The sequence below is a fragment of the Hyperolius riggenbachi genome, chromosome 3 (genome assembly GCF_040937935.1).
Source record: "Hyperolius riggenbachi isolate aHypRig1 chromosome 3, aHypRig1.pri, whole genome shotgun sequence".
Lineage (NCBI taxonomy): Eukaryota > Metazoa > Chordata > Amphibia > Anura > Hyperoliidae > Hyperolius > Hyperolius riggenbachi.
This window is the reverse complement of record NC_090648.1, coordinates 386886154-386911247: the sequence shown is the minus strand read 5'-3', so window position 1 is coordinate 386911247 and position 25094 is coordinate 386886154. Positions and strand designations below refer to the sequence as shown.

The window sequence follows — 25094 nt, the reverse complement described above, 5'->3', positions numbered from 1 at the left end:
TGGCACACACTGAAAATTCAGGCTCACCAGAGGCTCTGACGGGGCAGTTGATACGGAAATGACCCGGGCTTCCACAATACAAGCAAAGGTTAGATGATCTCCGGCGCTGTCTCTCCCCTTGTGAGATAGAGGGACGGGCACGCCCTATTTGCATAGGTTCGGGCTCATCCTGAGTGGCAGAAACAGGGACCGCTGGAGCAGGAAGAGACCTTGGATTGGGCAGATTCCAAGCTGGTCTGAAAGAAGAAGATCTCTCGGAACGTCTCTCCCTCAGACGCCTATCAATTTGTATGGAGAGGCGAATAAGATCTTTCAATGTTTCTGGAACTCCGACCCTGGCTAGTACATCCTTAAGCAGTGGCGTAGCTAAGGAGCTGTGGGCCCCGATGCAAATTTTACAATGGGGCCCCCCAAACACTCTATACATAGCAATTGATACGGTGCACCAAAACCTGCCAATGGCAACTACAGTGTCAGAGGTGCAAGAAGGGGATGAGAAACAGTTTGTTAATGATTACCACTATTCAAAGTATGTATAGAAGTGATTATTTTGAGCACAGGACCAATAGAGAGCTTATACTGTAGTTGAGGGAGGGCCCTTCGGGGCCCCTCTGGCCCAAGGGCCCCGATGCGGTCGCTACCGCTGCACCCCCTATTGCTACGCCCCTGTCCTTAAGATTGTCTGAAAGCCCCTGACGAAACTGGAAGCTGAGAGCTGAGTCATTCCAGGAAACGTCTGCCTCCCAGCGGTGGAACTCCATTACATAATCCTCAACAGGTCTTCTCCCCTGATGGAGAGACTGAAAAGCATTCTCAGCAGAGGGCTGCCTAGGGTCATCAAAGATTTCTGCAATAGCCTCAAAAAAGGAATCCAGATTCTGTGGTGACGGATGACGTTGTTCGACCAAGCGAAGAACCCAGGCCTGCGGTTCTCCTTGGTGAAGGGAGATGACTGCTCCTACTTTAATCTCTTCATTAGCATAAGTACGAGGTAACAGCGAAAAGTGGAGACAGTAAGCACTCTGTAACCATCTAAACTTAGAGCGATCCCCTGAAAACCGCTCGGGCAATCTGGGTTCAGGTATCAGGGAGGTAGCTCCCTCAACTGGAACTGGTTCACCACTATTCGGAGGAGCAAAAGCAGGAGCAGGGGCCTGGACAGAAGCAGGATCTCCAGCCGGAGTTGTAATTGAACCACGAAGTTGATCACAAATTTCTTGATAGCCCCTCTGGACTTCAAGCACTGAAACCCACAACTGAGTCACTAGCTCATAGAGGATTTCCACCGGCGTACGAGCTCCACTAGCGTCCATAATGGCTGCTCGTTACTGTTAAGACTTTGGATAGATCTTCAGTCTCTGTTGACCTTCCCACGATGGAAGAGGTGTTGCCCAGTAGGTCTAGGTGACCACGGGTCTTCGCCCACACTCCCTTGAGGTGAGTGCAGGATCACACCCCCTTAAGGGGGATGTGGGACTTCACTGCCTAGTGCCCACCAGGTCGCTACTGGGATTACCTCAGCAAGTGTTCAGGAGAACTGTGAAGTGACGCTAATTGTGGAGAAGACTTGGTCAGACGGTGTCCAAAGATCCAGGGCTGGCGGCGATCTACGGAGGTCGGGGTTACAAGCCAGAGGTCGGGGCAGGCGGCAGTCAGCAGAGGTCGGGGTCACAAGCCAGAGGTTGGGGCAGGCGGCAATCTTCAGTAGTCCAGGAACAGAGCCAAGGGTCGAGGCGGGCGGCAATCAGCGGAGGTCGGGGTCACTAGCCAAGGGTCACAACGGAAATCAGATCAGGAAATAGAGCGCAGAAACAATGGTTCACCGGGAATGGTCAGCCAAGCTGTCAGAACGAGCAGCACTGTGGTTACAGTCGGTGCTGCTTATATACTGAGATTTTGGCGCTGAAATTAGCGCACCGCCATTGCGCAGGGCACGAGCAAACGATTGCGCATGCGTGTGCACGCCGAACTCTATGTGTACGCGCGCGGGAGGCAACCAGAATAATTGTTACTATTGGGGGCCTTATATAGGCTTGGACACGGCTTGCTTTGTTTTAGATGTTTTAATTTTTAAATGTTCGGCTCAAATAAAGATATACTATACTTCTGTGATTTCCTGGTCCAACTAGTGCTCATTATTATCTTATATATAGAGGGGTTGCTTTTCTTTTTGTTGTTCATATGTCTTATGTTGGGTCTGTGACCTTCCCCCCCCCCCCCAATAATATTTGCGATAAGAAATATTAATTGCGTAATTATGCATGCTTGCCTTTTTCTCTTGTTTTAAACATGCTACTTACCTGTTCTCTGTTTTGAATGGACTTCTCTCCATTGCACTGCCTTGTCCTCTGTTTGTGGCTGCAACTGCAGCCAGTCACACAGAGGTCAAAGAAGCAGCGCATGCTCTGGCCACTTGCACTCCCTGTAATTTTCCGCTCCTGCCCAGATGTGCACAGCAACCAAGGACAGTATAGTGTTATGTATTCTTGAGGTACCGGTCATACATCAGCATCATTTCTCAAGTATGCATGCCCAGAACACTATCAGCTGTTGTGCACATTCGGGCAGGAGGGCAAAATACAGGAATTGTGAGAGGACAAAGCATCCACAGATTCTTTGTTGTGGGGGGGGGGGCAGAGCAGCACAAGTGAAATGAGCCCATTCAAACCAGTGATCGCTAGTCAGAGTGTTGGAGAGAATGGTGGGGGGGAGGGGGTTGATGACAGTAGGCCAGGTCACTGGAACTGTACAAGTCTGGCCCTGTATACAGTAATAAAAAGTGCTTCATTTTTACAATATGTATACAATTATTTATAGATGATTTAGTCAGTGTTTGCCCATTGTAAAGTATTTTCTCTCCCTGATTTACATTCTGACATTTATCACATGGTGATAGTTTTACTGCTGGCAGGTGATGTCAGAGGCAAGAGATGCTGCTTGCTTATTTGGCAGTTGGAAGCAGCTGTAAACAGCTGTTATTTCCCACAATGCAACAAGGCTCCCACAGTGTAATGTCAGAACCATGACCCTGACATCGCAGTGTGGGAGGGGTTTCCCCACAAAATCAGCCACACAGACCCCTTGATTATCTGTTTGTGAAAAGGAACAGATTTCTCATGAGAAAGGGGGGTATCAGCTACTGATTGGGATGAAGTTAAATTCTTGGTTACATTTTCTCTTTAACTGGTTATAAGGTCCTTCAACTGTCGATAGAACTACTAAGTAAATAATTTTAAGCTGTTAAACTCTGTTTCATTATAAAACATGGGCCACCAAGAGCCCAATATAGTGTAGTAGGTACTATACATATGGAAATATTGTAGAGTAACAATTTTATACTCACAAGACAGGGTCACCACAAAGGCAACCATTGTAAATTCAGGTGAGGAGATTAGACCTGTCCAAACTCAGAATTAAGAAGTCACTCTCCGGAGTGTAGAATGGGGGGTGACACCCCTCCACCAAGGGTGGACTCAACTATAGTGTAAAAGCAAACAGGCGCCAAAAGAATAAAATGTTATGAAAGTTTTAAAAGTGATAAGTAGAGGAGGTAGCAGTGGACTCACCTCCTCCAAGCAGACACAAGGGACTGTTGATTTTGACAGTCGACAAAATTTATCTTACACACTCCAGTTGCACAATTTATGGAGTGTGTAAAATACATTTTATTGACTGCCCCTTGTGTCTGCTTGTAGGAGGTGAGTCCACCGCTACCTCCTCTACTTATCAATTTTAAAAATTTACATTTTATTATTTTGGCGCCTCTGTTTCATTACTCATTGTATAAGCACTTCTGCATGATACATGTATACTATGTAAACAACTGTCATAATATGTATCTTATACTGCAACTTATATTTGCTTATCAGAAGACATTTACATGCCATTAATTTTTCACTCTCATTGAAAATAATAAAAATCAATAAAACAAGAAAGAGGTGCGCTGCGATCATCGCAGCAGCACCATGACCCCTGCGGGTTCCACAAACCCACACAGGGTTGAGGTATAGTGCTAGGGGGAGGTTTAATTTGATTGGCCGGCGGGGAGGCGGGCGCCAGGAAGTAGGTAGGAGGGAACGAGGATAACGGACGTTATCCTCCATTAGGCAGCGAGAGTGAACAGCCCACCCGCCCACCCTGTAGGAGTTTAGTTGGGGGAGGGGGTTTGTTGTTTTCAGATAGTTGCCGCTTTCCATGGCGCTTTTTGCGGCAGGTGGGTACACGCGTTCTCGGTTTAGGGTAAATAATATACCGGGTTCGGGTTTTTCAGTGATTGGGAGTTAAAGTTGTAAGGTTGGCATCTGGTGTTATGGTTAATGCTTGTCTTTCCTTGTAAGCATCAATTTCACAGCTTGGAGGTGGTCCCCTTGTTAGCGGAGGAAGTTAAAGAAGGACTGAGGGGTAACCTGGAGGATCTGGTAAGGCCATAGGCTGGTGGATGTCTTTGGCAAAAGGTAAGGCATGTTAGCCCGGAGGACCCCCGAGCCACTGACGCGGCTGGGGGGTCATTGGTTTCATGCTGGGAGATTGGGTTGAGGACCCCTCTTCCGGTTGCTAGCAAGAGGATGAAGATTTATGAAGATGTTAAATTGTTTATCTGATTATTCACTGTGTGTAATTTTTGTTATGAGAGTTGATGTTAATTAAAGTTGATGTTAATTAATTATTTTTTCTTGGGGGAAAAAAGCTGTGGCCGTTACAATAAAGTATTGTATCATTCCAACAAAAAGTTGTAGCGTCGTTTATGTAGTTTTGAGTAAGGTTGTTGGATGTAGGGTTTGGCCATGGCTATTAGGTGGGGGGGGGGAGGAGTTGGTAGTTAGAGGGTAGCAGTGAGTAGGTGAACGCTGCAGGGTTATGAATAAAACAAAAAATGAAGCCTCGGTCACCTCCTGTTTTAAGGCCTTATAGGCATTCTTTTTACAGAGAAGGAGCTTAATTGGAACTACAGGTAAACTTGCCTTGTCTGAAGGGCAGCAGCAAATTATTTTCTGAGAAATTGGTTCAATAAAAACATACTGCCTTTTTTTTGTAGGATAAATTACAATTAAAGAGGAGCCATAATAATATATAGAAGAATGGAATACATTCTATCCTAGTTTTAGCATCACAAAGACTTCTTACGACTAGGTTCACAGCAGCCATTGCATTGCGTTCCCTGCCACAGCAGAAATGCACTGCACTGCACTTGTTCATGTACATTATATTTGAGTAAAGACTCTTTCCACATTTAAAGACATTGGGCTCAATTCTGGTAGCTATGTGAGGTAAATATTTTTTTGTAGGTAAAATACCTCATGAGGTATTTTCCTCTTCTTTTATCAATTCTGAAAGATTTTTCTCCATTTCCAAACATGAGGTAAAACATGAGGTAAATGCATAGTGAGGTAAAACATGAGGTATTTCAATGGTAAGCCTGCAGCAAATAAGTAATAGTCTTTAATTGTCTTCCATAAGTTAGGACAGTCTTTGGAAGATGTTTTATTTTTTATTTTTTTTTGAGGAGAGAAGGTGTATTTGATTATGCAGCAACCTATGAAAAGTACATCTATAGGCATCCATTGTAAAAAAATAAATAAAATCCAGCTCATTTACCTTTAGAGGCTGGGGGGGGGGTAGGAGCACTTTTAGAGTCTGGGGGGATGGGGGGGGAGCACTTTTAGAGGCTGGGGTGTGAGTACTTTTAGAGGCTGGGGATGTGGAGGGGGTGTTACAGCACTTTTAATTTTAGAGGCTGCTGGGGGGGCCTCGAAGCACTTTTAACCAGAGGAGGGGGGGGGGGGGGGGGTCTGTGTTTGCCGCAGTTTTACTTAATTTAAAAAAAAATTAGAGTCTGTGGGGGATGGGGGGGGGAAGCACTTTTAGAGGCTGGGGTGTGAGTACTTTTAGGGGCTGGGGATCTGGAGGGGGTGTTACAGCACTTTTAATTTTAGAGGCTGCTGGGGGGGCCTCGGAGCACTTTTAACCAGAGGAGGAGGGGGGGGGGAATCTGTGTTTGCCGCAGTTTTACTTAATTTAAAAAAAAAATAGAGTCTGTGGGTTGGAGCAATTTTACTTTTTTTCCAACCAGAGGATGGGGAATGGCAATGTTGAGGGGGGGCACGGCAGATGAACAATTGTACAGGGTTTGGAGCACTTTTTCTTTTTTTAAAACAAAATGGAACTGGGGGGGGGGGGGGGGGCGTTGGGGATTCGTTGGTCAGATCACTTTTACTTATTTCAGCAAAATATGGGGGCCCTGAACACAAAACAAGCTGAAAAGGCTCCATGTTATGTGACAGATATCACAATTCTGTTACAGCACTACATTTATCATGTGGTGGAGGTAGGTCTAATTATGTGAGGTAAAAGACATGCAAACACGCCCCTTATTTCTCTTCAGAATTCAAGTGTGAGGTATTTCACTACTAAATACCACACAATTTAGTCGAAAATTACCACATGAATTACCTCATGAAATTACATGAGGTAAAACTTTACTTAAACTACCAGAATTCAAAAGTATATTTTCCTCATGAGGTAAATCCAATTCCATGAGGTAATTATCTACTAAACGCTACCAGAATTGAGCCCATTTAGTCTTATTACTAAAACTGCAATAAGTCCCAGTCTAAAACAGGGATTGACAAAGAGACTACTGTGATTTTAATACTGGTTGAACTTGAACACCAGCTGTGTGGTTTTCTAGAGATGGCAGAACACATTCACAGGCAAACATGCACTACTGCCAGACTACATGCTTGAGAGTAGCATGAACAATGCAGACCCTATACTTTTCCATTGTGCCATTTTATGAGCCTTCGCCCTAAAGTTAGGTGGGACAGGATGGCAGATCAGACCTGATCACCACCCCCCCCCCCCAACAGTCACTGCATACCTTTCACTGCATCATTATGACTGCACATTGTATTATATCAGCAGTCAGTACCTTTAACTGCATATCTGTGACTGCACATTGTATTATACCAGTCAGTGCATACCTTTCACTTGAATGGATAGTAGACTTGCCCTCCATAACAGATTCTCGTTATAGGATTTCAAGTGTATTTGTCTCATCATACAGCAGTCAGTGCATACCTTTCACTGTATCCGTGTGATTGCACATTGTATTATATCAGCAGTCAGTACCTTTCACTGCATCTGTGTGACTGCACATTGTATTATACCAGCAGTCAGTGTATACCTTTCCCTGCATCTGTGTAACTGCACATTGTATTAGTCAAGCCAGTGCATACCTTTCACTTCATCCCCCCCAATATAGACAAAACAACAGGCAGACGCAGAGCCAGAGGCAGGCCACTCGGCAGGTCTGTTCGAGGTCCTGCTGACGTGATTTCATGGGTTCCCAATAGACAACATGAACAGGGAGACAGTTCAGAGGGGGAGTCAGAGAGGAGTAGGAGGAGATTTGGGACACCGCAGTGGAAGATACCAGGCCGCAATTATTTTTCAAAAAAGGCGATACTCAACCTGTACCGTGATGTTGAATGGCAAGTGGTGTCATCTCTGGCACACAGCATTGGGTCAAGGGTCCATCTGACTACGGATGCCTGGTCTGCAAAGCACGGTCCAGGGCAGGTACATTACTTATACAGCACATTGGGTCAACCTGGTGACCGCTGGCAAGCAGGGAGTACGTGGCTGTGCAGCGGACCTAGTTGTTACATAGTTACATAGTTATTTTGGTTGAAAAAAGACATACGTCCATCGAGTTCAACCAGTACAAAGTACAACTCCAGCCCGTCCCCCACATACCCCTGTTGATCCAGAGGAAGGCGAAAAACCCCCCACAAGGCATGGTCCCAATTAGCCCAAAATGGAAAAATTCCTTCCTGACTCCAGATGGCAATCAGATAAAATCCCTGGATCAACATCATTAGGCATAACCTAGTAATTGTAGCCATGGGTGTCTTTCAACGCAAGGAAAGCATCTAAGCCCCCTTTAAATGCAGGTATAGAGTTTGCAATAACGACTTCCTGTGGCAATGCATTCCACATCTTAATCACTCTTACTGTAAAGAACCCTTTCCTAAATAAATGGCTAAAACGTTTTTCCTCCATGCGCAGATCATGTCCTCTAGTCCTTTGAGAAGGCCTAGGGACAAAAAGCTCATCCGCCAAGCTTTTGTATTGCCCTCTGATGTATTTATACATGTTAATTAGATCTCCTCTAAGGCGTCTTTTCTCTAGACTAAATAAACCCAGTTTATCTAACCTTTCTTGGTAAGCGAGACCTTCCATCCCACGTATCAATTTTGTAGCTCGTCTCTGCACCTGCTCTAAAACTGCAATATCTTTTTTGTAATGTGGTGCCCAGAACTGAATTCCATATTCCAGATGTGGCCTTACTAGAGAGTTAAACAGGGGCAATATTATGCTAGCATCTCGAGTTTGTATTTCCCTTTTAATGCATCCCAAAATTTTGTTCGCTTTAGCTGCAGCGGCTTGGCATTGAGTACGATTATTTAACTTGTTGTCGATGAGTACTCCTAAGTTCTTCTCCAATTTTGATGTTCCCAACTGTATCCCATTTATTTTGTATGGTGCTAGACCATTGGTACGACCAAAATGCATGACTTTACATTTGTCAACATTGAATTTCATCTGCCATGTATGTGCCCATATAGCCATCCTATCCAGATCCTGTTGCAATATGACACTATCTTCCTGAGAGTTGATGATTCTGCACAATTTTGTATCATCTGCAAAAATAGCAACATTGCTCACTACTGCATCTACTAGGTCATTAATAAATAAATTGAAGAGCACTGGACCCAGTACAGACCCTTGTGGGACCCCACTGCTAACAGTCTCCCATTTTGAGTACGATCTATTGACCACAACTCTTTGTTTTCTGTCCATTAGCCAGTTCCCTATCCATGCACACAAACTCTTCCCCAGTCCTTGCATCCTCAACTTTTGCACCAGACTTCTGTGGGGAACAGTGTCGAAGGCCTTTGCAAAGTCCAAGTATATCACATCTACAGCATTCCCAATATCCATATTAGCATTCACTACCTCATAGCAGTGGCTGGAAAGTGTAATGGTTAAGGGCTCTGCCTCTGACACAGGAGACCTGGGTTCAAATCTCGGCTCTGCCTGTTCAGTAAGCCAGCACCTATTTCAGTAAGGAGTTTCTTGGGCAAGTCTCCTTAACACTGCTACTGCCTACTGAGTGCGCTCTAGTGGCTGCCTCGCAAGCGCTTTGAGTCCGACAGGAGAAAGGCGCTATACAAATACTGCCATTATAAAAGCTGAGCATGTTAGTCAAACAGGACCTGTCTTTAGTAAACCCATGTTGATGCTGAGAAATAAGATTATTTTCTACTATGAAGTCATGTATAGTATTTCTTAGTAACCCCTCAAATAGTTTGCATACAACTGATGTTAAGCTTACAGGTCTATAATTTCCTGGATCAGATTTTTTGCCCTTCTTAAATAATGGGAAAACGTGGGCTGTACGCCAATCCACTGGGACTCTGCTAGTTGCAAGAGAGTCACAAAAGATAAGATAAAGGGGCTTAGCTATAACTGAACTTAATTCTCTTAGGACCCGAGGATGCATGCCATCCGGACCAGGTGCCTTGTCTATTTTTAATGTATTTAGACTTGCCTTTACTTCTTCCTGCGTTAAGTATTTAATATTACATTTAGAAGATTGAGACTCTTCTGCCTCTGTAATTTGCAACAGTGCTGTTTCCTTTGTGAAGACAGAAGCAAAGAAAGCATTTAATAACTCTGCCTTACCTTGGTCATCCACCATTGAGTTCCCACCCTCATCCTTTAGGATTCCTATACAGTCAACCTTTCCTTTTTTAGAGTTGATGTACTTGTAAAACTTTTTTGGGTTAGATTTGATATCCCTAGCGATTTGATTTTCAGCTTCGATCTTTGCCAGCCTAATTTCTTTTTTACAATTTTTATTGCACCTCAATGGCTTGCAGGCAAGCCTGCTGCCACCTCCTCTCCTTCTCCTGCTACATCCTCTTCACTGTCATCGTCCTCCTCGGCTGAGTGGCAATGCTACTCTACTGGTGCTGCGATTTCCTCTCCAACTACACACCCCCAGCTCTCCAGGGCCTATGCTGCATGCCAGGTATGACGGAGTCATGTCATCTTGGACATGTCTTGCCTCAAAGCCGAAAGTCACACTGAAGCAGCTCTCCTGGATGCTCTGAACAAACAGGTGGATCAGTGCCTGACCCTGCACCAACTGGAGATCAGCAACGTGGTGTGTGACAATGGCAGCAATCTAATTTCAGCTTTGAGTTTGGGAAAGTTGGCACATGTACCCTGCATGGCACATGTGCTGAATCTTATAATCCAAAGATTTGTGTGTACGTACCCAGGCTTACAGGAGGTCCTGAAGCAGTCCAGGAAGGTGTGTGGGCATTTCAGGTGTTCCTACCAGCCATGGCACGCTTGGCCGATATTCAGCAGAGAACCAACTTGCCGGTGTGGCACTTGATTTACGATAGCCCGACTCGCTGGAATTCAATGCTCCTCATGTTTGCCCACCTGCTACAACAGGAGAAAGCCATCAACGACTATCTGTACAGCTACGCTCAAAGGTCAAAGCTCTGGGGAGCTGGGCATTTTCTGGCCGAAGTACTGGGCACCCATGCGTAATGCCTGCAGGTTCATGCCTCTGTTTGAGAAGGTGACAAACCTGGTGAGTCGCAGTGAAGGCGCCATCAGCGACTTAATCCCATATGCTTTCTTCCTGGAGCGTGCCATGCGTAGAGTGGTGGATCAAGCTGTAGAGGAGCTTCAACAGGAAGCAGAGGAAGAGTTGTTGGAAACATCACGACCAGAACCAGATTTGTCATCAACAACTGTGGCAGCACAGAGGAGGGGTGAGGAGGAGGAGGAGTCGTCTGAGGAAGAGGAGTCAGATGAGGAAGGTGTTTTTTTTAGGAGGCTACGGAAGAACAACCACAGTAGGCTTCGCAGGGGGCTTGTGCTGCTCACCTTTCCCGTGTTATTATTCGTGGCTGGGGGGAGGAGGAGAACTTACCTGACATCACTGAGGAAGAGCAAGAGGAGATGGATGGTAGGTCGGCATCCGACTTTGTGCAGATGGGGTCTTTCATGCTGTCCAGCCTGTTGAGGGACCCCCTAATAAAAAAACTCAAGGGGAATGACCTGTACTGGGTGGCAACGCTACTAGACCCTCGGTATAAGCACAAAGTGGCGGAGATGTTACCAAATTACCAGAAGGCAGAAATGATGCAGTACTTGCACAACAAGCTGGCAAGTATGCTTTACAGAGCGTTTAAGGGTGATGTCACAGCACAACGGAATAAAGGTGCCACTGCCAGTAATCTTCCTCCTCCTCCCATGTTCATGCAGGCAAGGACAGGACACTCTAGCGATCTCATGGTGATGTCGGACATGAGGACATTCTTTAGTCTAATGCCTCACCTTAGCCCTTCCGGATTCCACCCTCCACCACCGTCTCGACTGGCAGGTAGCCGACTACCTGGCCTTAAGTGCGTATATAGACACTCTGAGCAGCGATGAACCCCTGGACTACTGGGTGCAAAGGTTTGACCTGTGGCCAGAGCTGTCACAATTTGCCATCCAACTTCTGGCTTGCCCTGCCTCAAGCGTCCTGTCAGGAAGGACCTTCAGCGCAGCTGGAGGCAATGTCAGTGAGAAGAGAAGTCGTCTAGGTAAAAAAAAAGTGTTCAGTACCTCATTTTTATCAAAATGAATGAGGCATGGATTCCGGAGGGCTACTGCCTGCCTGAAGACTAAGTCAGTCCCCACACACAGCATCTCTGCCTGCAGGCCATGTGACTGCCTGCCCGAAGACTAGGTCAGTCCCCACACACAGCATCTCTTCCTGCAGGCCATGTGACTGCCTGCCAGAAGACTAAGTCAGTCCCCACACAGCATCTCTGCCTGCTGTTATAATTTAAGTAGGCCTCAGTTATTTGACTAGATGTGGAAAAAGGTATATAAATTTTATTCAATGACGTATCCAAAAGATAAAAACAACAACAAATCTCCAGCGTTGCTGGGAGGGGGTATATGAATAATCAAGTAATGAGATATGTAATAACCAGGCAAAGATGGGTGAGAAGGTATATGACAGATCACATGTATCTGTAATGATGAACTGAACAGCACCTACTCCTGAATACAATAATCTTAAACATATGCATGTTATCGCTGTCAGTATTGTAAAGATAATCACCTCACCGTTTCAGTTGCACTGACCCTCACAGCTCCGCCGGAGACAAGAGACCTCACATGTATCGCACCTCCTACGGTGCTTCTTCGGAGATAAAAAGAATAAAAATGGTCCGTCTTAAATATACGCTGTATGCCGCCGAACGCTGCAGGAGGCGTGGCCACACCCCCTATGCGTCACTCCGCTACGCGACCTCGCGGTCGCATAGACTGAGCGGCGCACACCCGATGATGCTGTATGCGGAGGGTCAGTGCGTGGAACGGCTAGGACAAAATGAAGCGTCTGAGACGCTTTAGCTCGTTCCAGACCCCCAATTGCTTGTGCTCCTGTTTGATTGCCTGAGGAAGCGGGATAATCCCGTGAAACGCGTAGCACCCGGGAGTACTAATAAATTGCTGATTTTTTGACCAAACAGTGTGATTTCTATTGGTTTTTGGTCTGTTGGATGGGTGGTGAGTACGTCTCCCCCCAAGTTTTTAATCTTAGTATTGTTTTTACTCTTTTTGGCGCCTCTGGTCTTTATCCTAATCACAATGCAATCCACCTGTGGTGGCAAGGATTCTTCCTAATTTCCTTCTACAGAGAGCGACATCTTATACCTGAGTGGGGTCAGGTCCTAATTCTCCCCACCAGCATATGCAGTGGTTGCCTAGGGGCAACCCATGTTTGTGAGTATAATCTTTTTTGATTAAGTTTGTCTCTTTTGCTTTGAAATACCGCACCATTTGGGCTCTCGGTCTTTTGTTTTTTGTCTCTGAAGTCTATATGTATTTCTGTTTCCTGAATAAACTACGTAAACATTGAAGAAGCCTGAGAAAAGTCTATCTCCTGCTTGCTGTGTGGAGAGTCAAGTGATCTCACAGTCTGTGAGACGCAACTGTAAGAAGTTAATGGTGTCGAAGCAAGGTGATATAGAACAGGTTCTAACACCTGCCTGCCCCAAAACTAAGTCGGTCCCCACACAGCATCTCTGCCTGCAGGCCGCTTGACAGCCTTCTCCGCCACCACCAACAGGGTCCAGGACACCAGGTTGATTCCTGAATTTTTAAGGCCGCTGCTAGCAGTGGCCACTAACAGAGAGAATAATTTTTATGGTGCGTGTACATGCCTAATTTTTTAGCTGCACTGCGGGTGCAACAACAAAACAAAAGGCATGTACATGTGTCAATTCCCCTTCATGATAGTTATGCCACGGTGAAGGGGCTTGCAAATCACAATGAAGCAATGACCAGACCTATATGAGTGTGTTGGGGGGCACACCCATGATAATATAGTCATTGCTTCATTGTGGACAGACCAAATTCGATCAGCTGGGCAGTCACTGTTGTTCTGTAATTGAGCTACCTCAGTCCAACCATATGGGCTTGAAAACCACCATCGCTTGCGCTCTCGCCATCGTGCGCACCAGTCCAGCACTGCCATCACTACACAGCTGTTTGCGGTGCGTTACACAGTGAGTTTGGTCTATCAGTGTGAAGCAGTACACTAATTACACTACCTGATTGATGTATACACATACAAGATGTTTTAAAGGGAATCTTAACTGAGAGGGATATGGATGTTTTCTTTTAACCACTTGAGGACCCACCCTTTACCCCCCCTTAAGGACCAGCGCTAGTTTGATTGATCTGTGCTGGGTGGGCTCTGCAGCCCCCAGCACAGATCAGGGTGCAGGCAGGGAGATCAGATTGCCCCCCTTTTTTCCCCCCTATGGGGATGATGTGCTGGGGGGGTCTGATCTCTGCTGCCTGCGAGTGGCTGGCGGGGGGGGCACCTCAAAGCCCCCCTCCGCGGCGAAATGCTCCCCCTCCCTCTCCTACCTGGCCCCCTTTGGTAAGCCGGGCTGCACAGGACGCTATCCGTCCTGTGCAGCCAGTGACAGGCTGTCTCCTGTCACATGGCGGCGATCCCCGGCCGCTGATTGGCCGGGGATCGCCGATCTGCCTTACGGCGCTGCTGCGCAGCAGCGCCGTACAAATGTAAACAAAGCGGATTATTTCCGCTTGTGTTTACATCTAGCCTGCGAGCCGCCATCGGCGGCCCGCAGGCTATTCACGGAGCCCCCCGCCGTGATTTGACAGGAAGCAGCAGCTCGTACGAGCGGCTGCTTCCTGATTAATTAGGCTGCAGCTGGCGACGCAGTACTGCGTCGCTGGTCCTGCAGCTGCCACTTTGCCGACGCACGTTATGAGTGTGCGGTCGGCAAGTGGTTAAATAATACCAGTTGCTTGGCAGTCCTGCTGATCTCTTTGGTTGTAGTAGTGGCTCAATCACACACCTGAAACAAGCATGCAGCTAATCCAGTCTGACTTCAGTCAGAGCACTGATCTGCATGCTTGTTGAGGGGCTGTGGCTGAAAGTATCAGATCCACAGGATCAGCAGGAGAATCAGGCAACTGGTATTATTTTAAAAGGAAAAATCCATATCCTTCTCAGTTTAGGTTCCCTTTAAAGCACTTTATGACTCCAATTTAGCAATGCAATGTGATTTCTGCCCTTAAAACGCTGCTTTGCGTCAAATCTGTGATTTTCCCCAGGACTTTTGGCGTGTATCCCACTCCGCCATGCCCCCCTCCAGGTGTTAGACCCCTTGAAACATCTTTTCCATCACTTTTGTGGCCAGAAACAGAGGTTGTAATTTAAAAGTTCGCCTGCCCATTGAAGTCTATTGCGGTTCACATGGTTCACGCGAACTTTTGCGCAAGTTTGCGTTCGAGGTTCAAGAACCAAAAATCGTAGGTTCGAGCCATCTCTAATGTTAACGTTATTAATATTATAAATTAGCAGGTAAAGTGAAGGCAGTAATGTATTAATATAAGAGTAATAACAGGTATGAACAGCACCAGAGAAGTTTACTGAATCAACCTAATGTGTAAAATCATGCAGTCAAAATGGAAACATGGATACCGAAAAAACATCTGTTAATTGATTGAAAAATGTCTTCAAAGCATTTTTATCATACAAACTACAGTCATTTAACTCTCACCATAGAATTGAAAAACTGATTCATCTTGCTTTTTTTAACTGTCCTCTTCTCTGTCTCAAGTCCAGCAGCATTTCCTTGGCCTACCCTGAAGTTTTGGTCTTCAATCATAGATCCATTGGCAATCGAGAATGTTGATGCTGCTAAACAAAAAATGACAAGAAGCTGATTAAAAGAGCTAAAAGGAAGAATACATTATCACTATAGAAACACACACACGCACACTAAACATAACAATATAATAGTGTTATAGGAAGACACTGCGCTGATGGGGAAACCTTTGGCCTAGTTGGATGCCGACTCCATCCATCCATCAGCTGCTGCTGCTCCACCGCAGCAGGGACACCTTTGGATCAGCCCCTCCATGATGCCAGCCACTACACTGGAAGTAAGGGCTGCCACATTGGGTGCTTCTGTGACAGCCAGATTATCTTGACCAGCCCTGCTGAATGCTGCCCAGGAGTCGGGAGTCACCACAGAAATGAACACTACTGCACCTTCTGAACTTGAAAACCTTGGCCAGCACTGCCAGATGTCAGCAATCGGGATCCTCAGCAGAATCAGCCATGAAGAACTGGGTCATCACTGCTGAATCTTTGCCTCCCTCAGGTCTCCTTAGGGATGACATATGATTGCCAAGTGCGACTGTTGGTGCCATAGTATGGCAGCCTTGGCCCTTTCGGACATTGGCTTCAATTCATCAAAGGGTGTTCGATAACAAAATCCCAGTCCTTAAAATACCGCATTCGGTATTTTACACTTCACTGTGCTAATTCATCAATATTTTCACACATGTGGTAGATGTTCGGTAAGTTACCGAAGAGGTCCGTGCAGTGAGGGCATTACAATAGGAAAGAGGCAGCACCGACATCCCTATACATGTGCCTTTTATATTTGTTGTGCTGCCTCTGCTCTTGCTGAATCTGTCTCATTAGTCTTAAGTTTCTATTTACTTGCCACAGCTTAGATGAACTGCTGAGAAACATTACACATTCCCTGCTTAGGTCATTTTGCCACGAGCTCCCACTTGCATCCCTGCATATTTAAACAGGCACTCAAGGAGTTACACTACCGAAGGGTGCCTAGAAAAGAAGGGTGCCTGGAAAATAACTTTAATTCTTTTCTCTCCCCTGGCTGCCTGGGGGGGGGGGGGGGTCTGTTCCACCCGAGAAGCCTGGCCAACCTATCAGCAGCACTTGCAGGGGACAGGGGAGGTTTCTATGGTCCTGTCACACACAGAGAAGGCATTCCAAGCTCCTTATCGACAGGGGAGAGCTGGAGATAAACACCGCACATATTATCGAATGCTGTGAGCTTGATGAATTAACATTTGCTGACATTTTACTGACATGTGTTATGGTAATCACTTAACAAGTCGGTAATTTATCTCTTTGCACAGGAATGTCTGCTTCTCATGCGGTAACTGCTTTGATGAATTAACATTTTACTAAGTGCTACGTAAAGTCAGCTGTTTTCAGCATTACCGAATGCGGTAATGCTTGATGAATTGAAGCCATTATTCCCCCCATCCTCCCAGAACCTGTATGATCCAAAACCAATTCTGGGTACAACCCTGTTTGTACTTGACAAAATAAATTACTCTAATTCTGATTCTGTTCAGCACTAGTATTTTGTCTATGATAGCAGGACTGTTTCTAAATTATTTTAACTCCACATCTTATGATACTTAAACTTCATACACACATTAGGTTAAACACTGGATCAACATTTTGAAGGGCGCTGCTTCTATTTTTTGCCAATTGAACCAATCTATATCCTGCAGCCGTTCTCTTAGGATTGGGGATATCCCCTTAGTCCCCTCCGCACACAAGAATCAATAACTGTATATTAAAGAATGATTCACACCATACATTGTTTTATTAAAATTCTTAAAAAACTCTATATATAAAAATAAAAAATTCAAAAATTTCCAGTAAGACCGTAAAGAATTGTCATAAGCAGGATTCTAGCCTCAATAGAGTTAAATCATGTGTAGCTAATTAGTATTAATTCACTGCTATATCATGTAGTAATATGGTCTGTCAAAAAATGATTCATACAATCACCATACATGCAGGGATCACCTGATTCCCCTCTAAAACCTCCAGAGTTTTTAACCCCCAAGTTTGTATACTTCCCTACACTAAAAACAATCACAGGTCACAAGCAATTCATGCGTATTTGTAGGTATCTCTTAAATAGTTAGGATTGATTGGTCAGTTCAAGTTCTCCAATGTAAAAAACTTTGCAATAGGCTCATAAGGATACCTCGCTCTCTCTCTAGAGTCTCTCTCACAGACTCTTCTCATCACAGCATTGCGAGCTACGTCATTTAGCTACTGAATAGTTAGTCACTCACGCTTCCAGTGATAGAAATCCTCACATCTGGTCCCGGCCGGCAACCCTTCTTACACCACAAGTGTGCGTCTCTGTATGCGACAGTCTTCTTTCTCATCCTCCGGAGACGCCGCTTCCCGCAGGCCCCGCTCTGCGTGTCACTGTGGAGCGCAGCTTCCAGATTAGCTGCTCAGTCAGTCGTGACGTCACTTCCCACAGGCGTCCCTGTGGCTCTTCCTGCATTCCACACACTACTGTATATTGTAACAGCTTGGTTCGCAGCAGTGGGATTGCAGTTAGAAAGATGGTTGGTGGGATACAACTCTATATACCACATGGGCACCCCTCAGATCAGATCAACATGTTTCAATGGCTAGGGCGGCCTTCTTCCTCAGGATCAATTTGGCTCTTCCACCTTCGCCTCTGGTTATAAATACTTCCTGGGGCTGCAGGATCCACCTCTTCACTCCTCTTAAAGGAGAATTAGTCCTATTCTTAATCTTTTTTTCAAAAAGTCAATATAACTAAAGCACTCATTGTCCCAAATTGTATCTTTACATTGGGGTTACCTTCCGTTCTTTCATGGATCTGATTTTTTGATTCTGAAGCAAATCTTTGCGTGATTATTCTCACGCAACTCCCAGATTAATCTTATCCCGCCCCCTTGTATTGACGTTACCTTCCATTCCCCTACTTCCCCTTTATATATCAGGAATCAGGTGACCCAGGGGAATCAGTTGATTGCTGCACTCTGTCTCAAGAAGCCAAACATTTCACACTCCTCATTCAATCCCTTGGGGGGTCATAGCGTTCAAATTAAAAATCCATTGGCTCTCCCTTCTCGACCTCTTTGCAATGTAATCCCCACCCTTCAGATCCCTATGAACCATCTCTACACCAAAATAGATCACGTCTATTTTGCAATCATGGTGTTTCCTAAAATGTTTTGATAGTGGATGTTCCTCCCACCCCTTCAGAATATTATTCAAATGTTCTCCCACCCTTCTCTCCAACTCTCTCTTGGTACGTCCAATGTACTTTCTGTTATAGGAACATATCAGGCAGTAAATGACCCCCTTTGTGTCACATGTAATGAGCTCTTTAATCCTGAAATCTTCCTTCCCTACCCCAACTTTGGTGATCTTACTATCACTTCTGGTCTGCCTACAGTTGTGGCACCTTCCCCATCTGACAAACCGCCCCCCCCCCCCCCATGAGTGTCATCTCCCTGGTCTGCCTCTTTCATTAATCTCGAAGCCAATATTACTGGGTTTTCTATATATAAATGAAGGGTGTTCTGGGAGTATCTCCTGCAGGATTTTATCTCTTTGAATTACTGGCCAATGCTTCGTAATGATCCCCCTTATCTGATCCATTTGTGGGTTCTATCCTAAATTAAGTCTCATAGAAAAATCACCCTCCTCTTGTTTCCTTGTCTTTTCTAGTAATGTACCTCAATCCACCACCTCCACCTCTATTATGGCTCTCTCTATAATCTCCTCTCTGTACCCCTTCTCTCTGAACTGTTCAGACATATCCCCCACCTCCCTCCTGTATTCTGCCTCTTCTGTGCAGTTACATTTTAATATGATAAATTGTCCTTTTGGGATTACATCCAGCCACTTTGGCTAGTGGCAACTATTCGCCAGGATGTAACCATTCACGTCAGTTGCCTTCCTGTATGTTTTTGCTCTCAGCTTCATTTCCTCTATATAGATGGTTAAATCTAAAAAATCGACTGTCTCTTTACTAATATGCACCTTGAATTTTAATCCATAGTCATTAACATAATTTTTTTCCACAAAAGCTCTCAGCGTGGTCTCAGACCCCCCCCCCCCCCCCCCCCAGGCGAGTAGGACATTGTCTATAAACCTTGTCCAGAGGACCAGGTCTGGGCCCCATACGCCTGTACACATGGGATGCCTCCCAATAGGCCATGAATAGGTTGGCATACCCAGGCGCGAACCTGGTCCCCATTGTGGTCCCACTCGTCTGGAGGAAGCAATCACCCATATAATAAAAATAGTTATGAGTTAAGATATACAAAATTGCATGCAGTATAAATTGTCTTTGTTCCGATAGCAACGTCAAATCCTGATCTAAATAGTGTCTAACTGCTTCGATTCCTCTAGCATGCTCTATAATTGTATAGAGGGATGTCACATCTAGTGTTACTAGGAACCAATCTTCTTCCCATTTCAATTCATCCAAAATATTCAAAACATGCCTGCTGTCCTCCAGGAAGGCCGGTGTCTCTTTGACATACTTCTGCAAGAAAGTATCTACATATTCAGAGATATTAGATGTACTGGATCTCTGTACTGGAGATTAGATGTACTGGATTGATTGAACTGACCAATCAATCCTAACTATTTAAAGCGGTTTAACACCCAGCATTACAACTTTGCTTTAAAAGATTGCTTACAGCTTACAAACTATTATGCCACATTTTTTTTAACCAGAAATTCACTGAATGGGTTAAACATGACATTTTAGTGTTGGATTTAACTAGGAATCCGAATCCGTTCTTATCTTTAGTTACAAATGTATCTTTATTTGGAATACAATGAGACCTTTGAAAAGCCTGGCGGGGAAGCCCTCTTTGTTCTCTCAGAGCAGTGTTTGTTTGTTACATTGTAGATAGATACATTTGTAACTAAACAAGCAAGCACGAGGAGGATTTCTAGCTAAATGCAGCACTAAAATGTCATGTTTAATCCATTCAGTGAATTTCTGCTAAAAAAAAAATCTGGCATAATAGTTTATAAGCTGTAAGCAATCTTTTAAAGCAAAGTTGAAATGCTGGGTGTTAGACCACTTTAAGAGATACCTACAAATACGCATAAATTGCTTGTGACCTGTAATTTTTTAGTGTAGGAAAGTATACAAACTTGGGGGTCAAGAACTCTAGAGGTTTTAGAAAGGAATCAGGTGATCCCTGCGTGTATGGTGATTGTATGAATGATTTTTTGACAGACCACATTGCTACATGATATAGCAGTGTATTAATACTAATTAGCTACACATGATTTAACTCTATTGAAGATATAATCCTGCTTTTGTCAATTTTTTACAGTCTTACTGGAATTTTTTTTAATTTCCAAGCCAGCGCCACTCTTTAATACACAGTTATTAATTAGGTTAAAAACTGTAGTGGCCGCTAAAGGCTGCCTGCACTGAGAATCTAGAGAATCTGAGAATCTAGTCTATGTACAGTAGCCCCTGACACTCCCAGTTGCGTTGGTGAGAGATCCTGCTTGCAGGATCATCTCAGACAAGCGCTTCCCGACTCTTTTGTTTTCCCTCCTTACCCTTTCTGCTCTGTTATGCACCACTCATCATCACTCTGCCCCCCCTCCATAACAACAGAAAGTGTGGCTAGACTAGAAGCTAGCAACGGAACTGTACAGCATCTTGAACTTAGCTACCTTATTCCCGATCGCTGCTGGGCAGCAAACATCTTATGTGTGTACCTAGCTTTACCTCAGCATCTGGATTATTGATATTTTTATTCTGGATTGTTACAGTTTGCCAGATACAGTCCTATGCTTATCTCTAAAGGCTTCCAAAACTAGATTTAGAGATGTCCTTTGCTGTTTTTTCAGAGTTATCCAGGGCATGCACATTTGCCATGTTGCTTCCATTAATAAATTCAGGACTACTTTGCAGAAAGAAAGCTGTCCTACTTAGAAAATGCACATTCTTATATTGCTTGCTTTGCAATCATTGTGCCCACCATATTCCAATTGATCTTTCCTAGGGATAAGCCAGCCCTCTCTCTATATTATGTTGTCCAAAACAGGAAGTTGGTACTCCAGGACACCTTCTCACCTAAGCAGTAGAGATGAGCAAATCTGGCCTACTCTGCTCCTGAAAAATCAAAAAATGTAAGAAACTGGAGAAAAATGTATTAATGTCAATTCACAAAAAATTGTTCAGAAGGGCAATGGGGTTGACACATTAGGAAATAAAAATAGTGCAAATATGATAAGTATTAATTATCATTTGTCAGTGTAAGAATCTACTGAAAACTAGAGCAAAACTCCATATATGTGACGGTTTAGGCCCCTTGCACACTGGCATTGTAAACCTGCATTGCGTTACCCTTTCTTACCATGAGGAGCCGCAAGTGCAATGTAAGTCAATGGACACAAAGTCTACAGCGCGTTACTGCATAAACCATCCTTACCGCATGGGTGGCACAGACAGTGTGCACGACGGGAGCATGGTGTGGCACACATACACGTACTGACTGAAATCCCAGTGACTTACTTCCTGCCGAGCAGTGAGTACGTCACTAGCTGCTGGGTAGGCATATGCATATGAACCTGTCACCACACTATATCATATCTGCAGTGCTTGCACCACATCGCATAAATCCAGTGTAAAACTGGCCTTAAACATTATTGTGTTTAAAGCGGTTTAAAAATCTGACAAAATATTCAACAAAAATGTGTTTTCCTACTTTTTATAACCCATACAATTATTATATTTGCTTTTGTGCACAAGTATTATAATTAATTTATAAATTATAACTTCCCAAAGTTCAGTTTATTTACTTTGAAAGCTGCTGGTGCATTTTATTCATAACTGTTGTGATTCTGTTTTAAATGCAGCCATCAGTGATTTCTGACCTGTGTTTCACCCCAGGACTCATTAGCATAAGTTTCTGCACAGCCAGAGAATGTTTACTTAACTGTATCAAGTAAAGAATGTATACAGAAGATAAGCTAATCACCAGTTCGGATGCAGCAGTCCCTGCTGGAGAAAAAGTCAGTCCTGTGATGTAACCCTTTAAATGCTGTTTTACTAAAAAAAAACATTGTGTTAGTATATTATATGCTGTAAATAATCTTTTAGAGCAAAGAAGAAATACTGGGTTATATTCCACTTTAAGTAGTGCAGAAGACAGCTATTCTTAGGCTACTGTGGTTACCCTAGTTGCATGTTTCTAGTAGGAAGAGCAATACATATCAGCTGATATCTCTCCTCTCCTTGCTGGGAGATGAAAGCCTGTTCTCCTAATGCAGTCTCAGCAGCAAGTATCGTTATGTGCTGTGGAAGGTGTTATGCTGGGCATACACGGCCCAGATTCTTCTTATCAATCGAACCGCTGATGGCTCGATTGATAATTTCCGACATGTCCGATCACCGTGTGGATCGATTCCCGGCTCGATCCCCACGGGCGGACAATAGGCAAAAACAAAGCGCTGATAAGCGCTGAGAAGGAAGTGCCTGCGGGGACGAGCGGGAATGGATCCGCTTGCACACACGGAGACGCGCCGGCATCGAGCCGCAGGTTAGATACCGCGCAAAAACGGGCAGTGTATGCCCAGCATTAGGTAAGTAAACAAGCAGCCTGTTTATTTACCTAAGAGATTCAACAGCGCAGTACTTGCTTCTGACTGAGCCTGCACTAGGATCATGGGCTCTGTGCTCACAGTACATGGAGAGGAGAGATATGAGCTGTTAGCACAGCCTAATGCTGGGAATACATGATGCAATTTCCTGCCCGATCGATGGGTGATCAGACGGGAAGTTGTATTGTGTGTACATGTCTAAACTGCATGCAATCCATAAAGCGATTGATTTTCCAATGATAAGTGCGCCAAATTGATTGGTTTATCGATCGGGAGCTGATCCGACGTGTTGGAAATAATCAAGCGATTTCCGTTACAATGTAATTTCATTTCTAATAGTAATTATGCAAATTTAAAGAGAAACTCCGACCAAGAATTGAACTTTATCCCAATCAGTAGCTGATACCCCCTTTTACATGAAAAATCTATTCCTTTTTACAAACAGACCATCAGGGGGTGCTGTATGACTGATATTGTGGTGAAATCCCTCCCACAAGAAACTCTTGAGTACGTACTCCTGGCAGTTTCCTGTCTGTGAACCTTGCTGCATTGTGGGAAATAGCTGTTTACAGCTGTTTCCAACTGCTAAAAAAGCATGCAGCAGCTACATCACCTGCCAACAGTAAAAATGTCACCATGTAATAAATGACAGAATGTAAATCAGGGATTTAAAATATTTTACAATGGGCAAACACTGACTAATCATTTATACATAATTATTGTAAATATGAAGCACTTTTTTATTACATTATTTTCACTGGAGTTCCTCTTTAAGTAATTACTAAACTCAGGAAAGTCACTAATTTGATTGCAATTCTGATAATGCAAAGGCCCCTGCACGTGCTGTTGCTTTAAATGTAACAGGAGGCTCTACCTGCAGCCACTTTAAAGACAGGTGCTCTTTGTCAAGGTGCACTTAGCGGTCCTGCATGCTGAGACACTTGGTTTTGGGCCTGGCAAAATCTGATAATGCAAAAGTCCCTGCAAATGCTGTCACTTTAAATGTATCAGGAGGCTCTACCTGCAGCCACTTCTAAGACAGGTGCTCTTTGTCAAAGTGCACTTTTCGGTCATGCTGAGACACTTGGTTTTGAGCCTTGCAATAACTGATAATGCAAAAGTCCCTGTACACGCTGTCACTTTAAATGTATTAGGAGGCTCTGGGAACACAATTTTGAAAACGGCTGAAATGTCCACATTAACCATTTCAGCCTGCGGGGATTTTTCACCTTATGCATCAGAGCAATTTTCACCTCCCATTCATTCGCTAATAACTTTATCACTTCTTAACACAATGCATTGATCTATATCTTATTTTTTCCGCCACTAATTAAGCTTTCTTTGGGTGGTACATTTTGCTAAAAATTATTTTTTTATAAATGCATTTTAACAGGATTAATAAGAAAAAATTGAAAAAAATTCATTATTTCTCAGTTTTCGTCCATTATAGCTTTAAAATAATCAACGCTACCATAGTTAAGACCTATGTATTTTATTTGCTCGTTTGTCTCAGTTATGACACCATTTAAATGTTGCCCCTATCACAATGTATGGCGCCAATATTTTATTTGGAAATAGAGGTGCATTTTTTCCGTTTTGCGTCCATCACAATTTACAAGCTTATAATTAAAAAAAAAAAATCCTAGTATACCCCCTTCAAATGCACATTTAAAAAGTTCAGACCCTTAGGTAACGATTTATGGTTTTTTGTTTTGTTTTTTTTGTTTTTTTAATTATAATTTTTTTTCCATAAAAAAATGTATTTGGGTAATATTTTGGTGTGGGAAATAAACAGTTAATTTTTAATGCTATTATATGTGTAAATTGTAATGTAAAAAATATGTAGATGTAGTTTTACTATTTGGCCACAAGATGGCCACCTTGAGTTTTTTTTCTCCTTGTGTTTCTCGCTAACCGGAAGCACAAGGAGGACACAGAAAATTTTATTTGCAGAAAGACTGAAGCCTCTAGTAAGAGCACTACGGTTTTTCTGCTGGGGACACGGATTGGTGGTCGGGAACCATGTTCCCGTTCACTGATCCCAGGGCTACCGGGGGACAGCACGGGGCGCACCCGCGATCGCGCGCAGGAGCGTGCCGAAAGTGCAGCACCAGAGCAGAGCTGGACGTGAGCATTATGTCCGGGCGGCTGAAATGGTTAAACACAAAATTCTGATTTGTTTCCGTTGCGGAAACAATCGTACTTACAAAAATGA

General features: G+C 44.1%; 1 protein-coding gene across 4 annotated transcripts in view; it reads right to left on the bottom strand.

Moving 5' to 3' along the window:
• DOCK2 (dedicator of cytokinesis 2) overlaps positions 1-25094 on the bottom strand; it is a 566587-nt gene that overhangs the window by 23601 nt on the left and 517892 nt on the right. For 3 of the 4 annotated variants that reach the window (XM_068277401.1, XM_068277403.1, XM_068277404.1), the window contains one exon: positions 15186-15325. In XM_068277401.1, coding sequence (XP_068133502.1) covers positions 15186-15325 — 140 coding nt within the window. The remainder of the gene's footprint in view (positions 1-15185; positions 15326-25094) is intronic. The other variant, XM_068277402.1, reaches the window with a different exon arrangement.